At 41.9% G+C, this 10,553-nt stretch overlaps 1 protein-coding gene across 34 annotated transcripts in view; it reads right to left on the bottom strand.

The window, feature by feature from the left end:
- Positions 1–10,553, bottom strand: part of bru3 (bruno 3) — a 273,316-nt gene that overhangs the window by 8,512 nt on the left and 254,251 nt on the right. For 9 of the 34 annotated variants that reach the window (XM_070996712.1, XM_070996721.1, XM_065864883.2 and 6 more), the window contains 6 exons: positions 4,610–4,753; positions 4,260–4,557; positions 3,220–3,339; positions 2,364–2,441; positions 763–939; positions 54–697 (listed from right to left, as the gene is read on the bottom strand). In XM_070996712.1, the coding sequence (XP_070852813.1) occupies positions 570–697; positions 763–939; positions 2,364–2,441; positions 3,220–3,339; positions 4,260–4,557; positions 4,610–4,753 (945 nt within the window). In that variant the 3' untranslated portion in view covers positions 54–569. The remainder of the gene's footprint in view (positions 1–53; positions 698–762; positions 940–2,363; positions 2,442–3,219; positions 3,340–4,259; positions 4,558–4,609; positions 4,754–10,553) is intronic. The other 25 variants (XM_070996716.1, XM_070996722.1, XM_036814462.3 and 22 more) reach the window with 9 other exon arrangements.

The raw sequence follows: 10,553 nt of genomic DNA, 5'->3' as shown, positions 1-10,553 counted from the left end.
GTATCGATGTTTCTTAAAATCCTTTTCGATCTTTAATCTATAGTTCTGCTCACCCCATCAATAGTTGCTCCTTATTGTAGCTGCAGTTGTTCTGGTTGCTGTTGTGGTTGCCGTTGATGTTGCATTTAGGCCTTTCGCTTTTGCTGTTGCCACATGAATAGTCTCTCGACCAGTTCCACTTTGGAGCAATTGGTATTGGGTTGTTGTGGATCGTTTTGGGACTGAGACTCTGGATCGTTTCTGTTGTTGTTGTCGCTGCAGTTGTCGTTATTATTGTTGTTGCGATAGCAATAGGTACCGCTGCGCCAGCTGGCAAATGTGTAGGGCATATGGGCATTGTGGGTGGAGCTCTCAGTGGGCAAAGTTGGCCTAAAGCTGCTGCTAAGGTTATTATAGTGGGCTGTTGTTGTTGCTGTCGCGGAGGCGGAGCTTAGTCCGCCCGATGTGGGCGTGGCTGCGGAAAATGCTGTAGTTGTTGGCAAAGCTGCTGTTGCTGATGTTGTTGCCCCAGTTGGTTGTAGTTGTAATTGTTGTTGTTGTTGTGAATTGCGTTTAAGGAACTCCGATTGTTAATAGGGTCGACTGGCATCCTTTGGCCGCTTCAATTGAACTTTCAGTCTTTTCATGCCAATCTGGAAGCCATTCATGGCCTGAATGGCCGCTTGAGCGCTGGCGGGATTATCGAATGAAACAAAACCTGTCCGGGAAAGTATTCGTTGTAATTAAAAAATTCAGAAAATTCCCAGTAATATATCACAGTACCGAAGCATTTGCTCTGGTTTGTAGCACGATCGATGAAGACCTTGGAGCTGATCACATTGCCAAAGGGCAGGAACATTTGCATTAACTCGGCATCGCCAAACTCTTGGGGCAAATGGTAGATGAAGAGATTGCAGCCCTCGGGTCCGGATATCGAACATCCTGGGAACATCAGAAAATCTTAAAGGGAGACATTTTAAAGAGAAGAAACAAAGTAGAGAACAAATTAAGTTTAATAATGAGGAAAATCATAATTCATAATTTTATGAGTTATGTCTGCTTGCTTGTTCTTGTCTTGTTTGCATTGATTTCGATTTTTGTTTGACTTGGTCTGATTTCATTTTGGAATTTCTCATTTGTGGTCTGTGTGGCTGTGGCTGATCTTGTTTCTGGACTGAATCAACTAAAACTAAGGGCGCAATATAGGAAACCAAAACCAAAACCATGAGCAAACGAACAGTCTAAATGACATACTGTTTAAGGAGGTTTCTATGCATATACTCTAGAGATGCCTAATGAATATACTTAAGTGGTTAGCTTAGCTCTAGCCCAAGTTCCCATATGATGTATTATGGTGTATTATGTGTGGGTATTATTACTATATGGGATCCACACTTAGATGGTGTGTGTGTGTGTGTGACTGGGTGTATGTCATGCAGGTAAGGTCTAGAGGATACACAGAGAAACAACAGACTACGGCGCACAGATATCGAAATGGAACCAAACGAACTTTACACTCAAGTTAGGTTTATAGTTAGCATATAGGTAGTATACACACACCAATACAAATGAATATGGCACAGGCACACACACACACACACACACACAGAGCTACAACCACACCCACACACTTTGTTTTACGGGAAGAGAATGGATTACTTGTGTCTCTGGCCCTGCCGAAAGGCAAAAAGATGAGCAAAACGAACCGAAAAAGAAACATAAAATTTTATGAGCAAATGTCTTCGAAATACGCCGACGGTCTTTATATGATTTTAAGCAGTTTATATGTAATTTTTACGATCGCATAAAATGCCGTTGAATGCAGCCATTAAAAACGATTTACGCCTTGCTCGCCAGCCCCAAACAAAAGGGTTGAAGGCCCATTCCATTCCGAAAAAGCATCCTTTCTACTTTTTGGCAGTGGGTGTGTTTGGTGGCAACAAAAGGGATAAAATGTTTATCAAAATAAAATAAGGACCAAGGAAACGCAGTATGCAAAGTAATTAATTTTTATGGCCTTTTGTTTTAAATTTAATTTCTCTCCGCACAACAAATAAAATTAATTACTGCTCATTGTCGGCTAGATCGAAGGCGATATCACACCATTTTTTCTCCGAGTGTAAGTGTATCTGTGTGTGTGTGTGTGTATAGCATGTTTACGATGACAAAGAATCGAACAAAATTCTGAATCGGGAGAAACATGTACAATGTAAACAGATAAGTATTTGCATTTACCCGAAATCATTCGATATTGGGAAAAAGGTCAAATGCAATATCGCTTAACAAGAACTGAAACAAACGTACGGATGTGTATTGGGGGGAATCGGGAAAGTTTGGGTTTATGGGAATATAGGTGATAAACGAAATTATAATGAAAAGCTTACCTTCACGCTGAGTGGGTGCAACCGCCGCTAGGGGAGGTGGTAAAGCTTGTGGAAACTGTCCATAGACGGCGGGAAAGGCTGCATTATATATAAATAATTTTGTTTTTGGTTTTTACACAAATTCCGAAACATTTATAAAGACAACACAACAATTAAGAATACGTATAAATATATATATATTTGTTTTAGGTATTTAAAATAGTTCTCATATTTTAGTAATCCACAGACAATGAAACAAATTTCTAAAGAATCAAACTAAATGTTGTTAACCAGCCATAGTAGATCGGCTGGATTTGAGAATGGGGTTAGAACGCTGTTTTCAAAACAGCTCACCGATTTAAACAAATTTCTAAAAATATTTTAGGTTTAAAAAAAAATCGAATAAATCAAAAGCCAACGATCGGAAGCTTGTCTTCCTTTGCACAAAGAAAAAATCATATCAAGTTTATTTTTTAGAGTTATGTAACACTTTACTAACAATAAATATTTATGGCATGACACAACAATTATTAATTATTCGATAAAAACAGTAATGAATGATTGGGCTGTTTTTTGCTGTTGTGGTTGGGGTTCATTGGAACATAATCCGATGCTAATAATAAAAATGATGGTGGTGACGATAGGATGGTACACAATGCCATGAATGATGCAGATGGGGCTAAATGTGTAACTGAACGCGATTCAAATGACATGGCAAAATTACTCATTTCGGGTGAATGGAGTCTCAATGACATTTTGAAAATTAAGCAAATTGCAATCAAATATTGTCTGGCGGTTCTGTTTTTTGCCGCCAAGCGTGTCTTGGATCTAATACTTAGGATTAAAGCTTATTCTTATCCGGCTAGAAAACACTTACCAACTCCTGGAAACGGTGGCAGACCAGGGAAGGCATGTTGCAGGGCAGCAGCATCGCCGTTTGGCAAACCTTGTGGCGGTATAGTCAAGTGCAGTGGATCTGCAAGGAGGAGTTCAGTGGCTATAGAAAATATATATTTATTATATTAAATGAAATTATAAAGTTATACTGTAAAGTATAAGTATACCCCCGTTTCTTAACTCCATTTTTTTTAATTTTAAGTAGTTCTACGCTGATTTCGTCTTTAAATAAGAAACGTTGTATAGCTAAAATTTGTTAAAGTTTCAGTGCCCTCGATATATTTCTAATGTAAGTTACAAAAAAACATAGCCTCTGATTAGGGTCTTCTTAGTTATTTTTTTATTTTGCATGGTTTTATTTATTAAACTTGAATTTCTTAACTTTGATTGTTACGTTTACAAAAATGATAAGGTACTTTTCTGTTTTTGAAAAATAAATAAACCATGTAAATTTGTATAGTTAACTTAAATGAACTATATAAATAAGTATTTATTTAAAATTTGGTGTTGAATTAAGAAATAAAAATTTTAAATCTAATTTTAAATGATACAATATTGATTAATTACCTATGCTGCTTGTGTAGATAAAAAAACTTTGGTTCTGATCAGGATCTTCTAAATTGTTAATAAAAATAGATTTTTAAATGTTAAATTGTTTTTGGGTGGTTTTACTTGGGTTAAACTAAGTACTTTCTTGAATTCGTATTGTTACTTTATAAAAAATACTAATGGACTAAAATAAAATCTTAAGTAGTTCATTTTTCAAATTTGACAAACTAATATATCTTCAATAGATATTCAAAATTCGATTATTTATTCCAAAGATTGTGAAAGCTAATGCAAAACAGATAACATTTTTAAATAACATGCAAAACTATGATCTTTAAAGGGTCTTTTAAATGGTTTTAAAATTTAAATTTTTAATATTTAACGTTTTTTTTATATTTTGGATGGTATATAATTAAACAAAATGACAGGAATATTTTTTTAATATTTTTTAATAATTCATAATATACTCACGTCCTGGGAATGCCGTTTGTGGAATGCCGTTCGTGAAGACGCCGTCCGCAGCGGCCGCCGCAGCGGCAGCGGCAGCCGCTCCACCGGGCTGTCCGTTGGGCGTGTTGGCGCCCATGTTGAAGTTGGGCATGGTCGGCGAGGGCAGCGAGGGGGGCTGGCCGGTGCCGTTGAGGCCGTGAGGTATCTGCGTTGCCAGGGCCGCCATGGGGTTCATGTAGGCAGCGGATCCGGGCGCCGTGGCAGCGGCTGCCATCAGGGCGGCCTGCTGCTGCTGCTGCAATTCCGGTGGAGAGGGGAGCTGCTTTATATGTAGTATACATTTAAAGGGGGGTCGGGGGTGGCGGTCTTACCTGAGCGTAGGCGCCGTACGGACTGAACTGATTAAAGACGAACGGATTGAGGAGGTTCATGTGACCGGCCATTTGCTGCATGCGCCGTATTTGTCGCTCCTTCTCCGTGTCGGCGTATTTGACGACCAGGCTGGAGGATGCTCCCTGGAAAAATAAGTGGAGTGAACGGAGTCAAGTTGAGTCAAGAGTTGTATCGAAATTGCATGTTTATAGGCGGCTTTTCCGCTCTACTCTTCTTTCCTTTCGTTTCCGCCATCTTTCATCATCTCTGGGGAACAGGAAATCCTATTACAGGCCATTATTTTGCGATGACAGCGTTGGGTACCTGCGTAAAGCACCTGCTTCCTTTGTTCGACTGCTCATTATTATCTTATTATAATTATATACAAAAAATATATATCAAAATAATTGGCATACGCGCACTTCAATTTGCATTTCTATTCAAAGCGGCTTATGGGCTCCACCAACCAGCAATTCCATCTATTGTCGTCTGTCATTGATTTTGATATATAAATAAGTTTAACAAAGAGCTGCTCCTCTAGGCCTGGGCTCTTCCATTTTCTTTGCTTTTGATGTCAATTAATTAGCATAATAATGGCAGGCTTCACATTACGTACGAACCCCCCCAACCCCAACCCTCCTTTCATTTCGAGAGGTTTCGACTTACGTATGACAATTTCGAATTGAATAGACATTTTCAATATTCGGTAACATTCTGTTTCGTATTAATTAGAAACGTTTTTGTAATGCGAAACCTTTTTCCCGTCGACAACGACGACGACGATGATGAAGATGGTGATGGATGGAGTGGGTGGGCAGGGTTTAGGGAAGCAGAAAAGCTTTTATGATTTTGTGCAAATCATTAATCAAAGCAACAATGATATTGTGTTGCACAACTCATCCCTTGGCTAAATATATATATAAATGTGTGTGTGGGAGGGCTGTTAATGAGTCTACAACCGAGCAGGTGCTTCAACTATAACGGCTATCTGCTCTGCCTGGAACATAATTTTAATTAATGAAATATGAAACTCGAGATTATGCAAAAGGTCGTTCGGAGGGAGTCCTTGTCAAGGCGAAACTATTCCTGTTTACCCTGTTATATGGCCTGGAGATGCTACGTAGATCCTGTAATGAGTTTTAATGAGCTGCTCTGAACATGAGATCCGGTTTGGCCAGAAAATTAATTTCAATCTCAAGCTATTTGTAGTCGTAGCTTATGGGCAGATTAAACACCCAAAACTATTCCATCAAAATTTAGTATGAGGTGCATTTGGTATTTCATTCTCAATTGCCTGCCATCGGAGGCGATAAACCTTCATTAACCGAAGGCTAATCTGTGGTCCTAATTGTCTTTCTCTGGCCTTGCAGAGAGAGAGGACCATGCAACAGGCCAAAAGACTGCCGCAGAAGCTCATAAATTAATTCATTAACGTCAATTTAATTGTCTAATAATCCCCGGCTCATGTCAGCCTGCTGGCTGATGGCCAAAAAAAAAGAGGAATACCACAAAATTTGTGTGGCTCACTGGGGGAATTATGGGGTCGAGATTCAGTCATTCACTCAATTTGAACGTTTATTATGTGCTCTATATGTGCAGTTGTTTGGCCTGTTCACTTCCGTTTCCGCTTGACGAAGACGACAACGTCTGCGACTGCTACTGCGACTGCGACGACACGAAATTCCCATTCAAGTGGATTGCTGCCGCCAAATGAAATGAAAAATTCAACACGGCACACAGAGACACATCCTTGAAAGGACTCGAGTTGGCAGCACGCCTAACCAGAACGAATGGCAGTCGTGCTCCAGTGGCAAGTGGCAAGTGCAACAGGCAGAAGGCAGCAGGCAGCAGGCTGCCAACTAACAAGCCAACTAACCAGAGGAGGTCCTTCGCTCTTGGTCCTTGGGCCTTGGTCCTGGACTCGTGCCAGGCGGCACTTTTGGCAGCAATCGCATGTTGCATGCCACTTTTCGGGGCGGCACAAACGTGACGCCATTAGACGATGGGCCCACAGTCCTTAGCCTTTCCTCGGCCCAATATTTTTTTATTGTTTTTTAATGCGGCTCACTCAAAGTTTTCTGCTCCTCTCTTCGATTCGGGAGGGCTTTTCTATATTTTTTATTTGGCAAAGTTTCGAAACCGCACGGCGGCCAATTACAATTGAGGGGCTTACAGTGCATTTAAAAAGTAATTTGTCTGCCGCCCCAAAAGCCGCGCACGTATTTATATATTTCAATGCGAAATGCAAATGCGAATGGAAATTGCGCCAAGAATACTGCAATCCCAGGGTGAACCTGTCGGTTTTTGGGTGTCAGAAAAGGGGGGTTGGGGGCTTCAGAGGTCGACCCGGGGTAATCACAGTAACCCGTGTTCACTAATGGTTCTACAAGCCACAGGGGCAGCCGGTAAGCCCAGGGACGGGAGACAGGAGACAGGGGCGATGAAATGCAGCCAGGACACACATATATTTCCCCCCCACCCTACATAATAAACTCGCGCCGGGAAGTATGCAACGTTTACCGAATTCAATGGGTGGGTATGGTATGGTATGGGATCGTATGGTATGGGGTGGTGTGGTATGGGATGGTAGTACGTGTCTGGGGACATGTTAACATGGCAGTCGTGCCAAAAATTATTATTCCCGCCTCGCCACGAATGCCTTTGGCTGCCTGGCTTTGCATCTGTGCTTTTTCTGGCGCTCCTGCTGCTTTTTGCTTGTTGCATACTTTTAGGCGCGAGTGTGAGCGCCTATTTGTCAACGCCTAAAAGGACAACATATTTCTTGTCCACAGCGTATAAAAAATTGTATAAAAAAACCCTGCCTGCGAAAGCAAATGGCCGGCAAATGGTTTTTAACAAATGAATTATATATATTTTTATATGCAACTGATTTGCATTTTATAGTTTCTTTTCGTTTTGGCCGCAGCTTGTTTTAATTGCTAAATGAATTGGCCTGGTCCAGCAGGCCGGGCCGGCATTTGTTTAATGGTGAGCCATTTTTATCTATCAATTAAAGCAGCGACAGGAAAATGTATTCAAAATGCAAGCACATAAATTTTCCACCTAATGGTAATGGACATTTCTTCTCTTTTTTACTGGGCCATCTGTTGATGGTGTGGCGCACTGATCAAAAAATATAGGAAGTCCAAAGATTTCATAATATATTATAGTATTAAATTTATTACATGTTAAATTTTTTATTATATTATCAAATTAAATTATGCAATTTAAAGTGTTAAGTGTTGAATAATGCGTTTCTGTATTTAATTCAAATATTGAATATGAAATTCGAAGTTCCCAAGGTAGGCATATATTTATTTTACTATTCAATTTTTTTGTCAGTGTTTCCATTTTTTGTAGTACAGCATTTAGCCAGTAAATGGATTTAAGCCTTTTTAATGCGTGAAATTGATTCAGGGGCTGGTGTAAAAGCCAGTCAATAGAGCGGCTAAAGTAGTTTCGGCCAAAATGGTGGAGAGGGAGATAAACCAGCTCAACACTCTGGTTGCGGCACGTTCCGCCAGCTAAAACGCCTAATGACGTTTACACGGCCAACATAATTACAGTAATAATGTGGCTGAGACTCGACTCGCAGTGGTGGCATGTGGCACAATGACGATGACATTAGCGAGGTGTCAGGCGACAATTTAACGAGCAGCCTCGCTGCACACACGTATGCGCGGAAAGGAATCCCCTGTCCGAGCCCGATCCCGGTCCCGGATCCCGAATCGGAGGCCCTGTCTCGCGGAGCCATGTGGCATGTGCCGCATGCAACACCATCCTGCAACAAAGCACATTCGTCACGAAACGAGGAAGCGGCAACATCAACATCACCAGCCAAGTTGAGCTCGTGCGTGTGTGTCGAGCGACCATTTTGTATGCTTTTAAATTAGCCAAAGTGTGAAAGTGTCATGTTTCGAAATATGAAATTAAGCAGGAACAGGAAAAGGAAGAGGTGCTCAACGACGAAGGACGAAGGACCTCCATGTTTATGGCTCGTGCATGCTGTTGATATGCCGTAATTTGTTGGGTGAAAATTAAAAGGAAGTGCACTTCAATTATCGTCTGTTGTTCCACCGGGAAATTCTTTAAAGACTTTCCAGGTCTTCAATAAATTAACCCATAAACGGTAGCAGGATAGACCCTTCATTTGCATGGCAAACTCGTCACAATGAGCGCGAGAGTTCTCAACGAGTTTTCCAATTAATTTTCACTTAAAAGACAAACCTGTACCGTAGCCGAAAAACTCTCAATAGAACCAAAGTACAACCGGGTAAAAGTGGCAGTAAAACTAATTACAAATTCGTTTCCAGCTTTCCATTCCGTTCGCTGTCTAAAGCAGAGAGTCATGTCAAAATGGTGGCTCAAAAACGCCGCCATCGCCATCGCCGCCGCCGCCTGGAAAACCGCATCACCGAGTAAGTAATCTTTTCCGGCAAATAAATCACACCATTGCCAGTGGGAGTCGCAGTTTGAAATTAGTGTAAATGCCACTAAGCTACCTAAAAGTATGCTCGGCATTAACGGAGCCGGCAAAAAAAAATCCGGAAATTTACGTACTATGCGAAAAGTTACTACTTACCCCCCGGAAAAGTTGCAATGCGCTGTTAACCGCAACTCTGAACTGGACAACGGGGCGGATGGGGAATGTTGGCTGGCTGGCTGGGCAGGGCAATGCATACATTAAACAACTTTTGGCTCATTGCATTCTGGCCGGGATCGGCAGTCCCATCCCTCTACTTCTCTCCACCAAAAAAGGCGACCCGACAAAGGGCCGCCGGCGAAGCGTAAAATGCGGGCAAGCAAAAAGCAGGACGAAGGACGAAGGACTCTGGCCTCAGACGACGGCGTTGACAATGCAACTTGGTCGCGGCCAAAATGAAAAACTTATTTAATTTACTTTGCTTTTTGCCACAGCGCCGGCCATTTAATTCAATTACTCGCCGAGAGTTCTTTTTTGAGAGTTGAGGGTCCTTTTCCTACAGGGCCTAATAAGGCAATCAACGGTTTTGAAATTTGTCAAAGACTTGGTCGGCAGATCGCCATTCAAGAACCCTTTGAAACAAGGCGCAGTATCTAATGGGTTTGCTAAAAAGGATAACTGAAGGATCGATCCTTGGGTCCCAAAAAGAGCCTGCTAAATGGGCAATCAACAGGCTGGAATCGAGCTCAGGGCAACTTTCCCGAGGATATGCTTGGAATGTGACAGAAAAGTTTAAGGGTAATTTCGCCCCAAGAAGTTGGAAATAGATAGAGCATAGTTAAAGGTGGCTTCCTTTCCCCGCTTTCGCTTCACGGCTCGACTGCATTTGTCTTGCATACTTTCGAGAACTCCAAGGAGGGTCAGGACTCGAAGGTCCTGAATGTGTTTGTGTCAACATTGTTGTTATTGTTGGGTATAAATGTCTCCAGGAGTCGAGGGGTTGGCTTACTCAAACAAATGGGCTGGGCTCAACGAGCAGGGGCAGCGGACACAGGACACAGGACACAGGACACCGAGAAGAGGACTCAGGACTCCAAAGGCGGCAGGATATTGCATGCAAGCATGATTGAGTTTTGAGAGAACACGACCGAAAAAGAGGAAGCGCACAATTTCATAAATTTAATGCGAAAAGCTGCACAAAAAGGACCTCTGGCCGGGCTGCCAGAAGATCCTTTCGAGCTGGCCGCCTGATTTCAGCTTTTTAGCATAGCATTGCAACAAATTGAATTCAGCACTAAGGACTGGGCCTCTAATGCAGTTAAAATCACAGTCCTCTCGCACACACATATAGCATACTCGCTCAAACAAAAACTAAACCACTGCTGGGATCCTTACTGCAGGATAGTAAGGATAACTTGCCACGCCCCCTGTTCCGCCCCCCCTGGCAATGTCTGTCTGCGGCGTTTTTTGCGCTTGATTGAACAGAATGTTCGGGGGGAAGCTAAATTTAATTTACGAGT

The sequence above is a fragment of the Drosophila suzukii genome, chromosome 3 (genome assembly GCF_043229965.1).
Source record: "Drosophila suzukii chromosome 3, CBGP_Dsuzu_IsoJpt1.0, whole genome shotgun sequence".
In the NCBI taxonomy this organism is placed as follows: domain Eukaryota; kingdom Metazoa; phylum Arthropoda; class Insecta; order Diptera; family Drosophilidae; genus Drosophila; species Drosophila suzukii.
The sequence above is the reverse complement of the archived record's forward strand: the minus strand, read 5'-3'. Positions and strand labels throughout refer to the sequence as shown.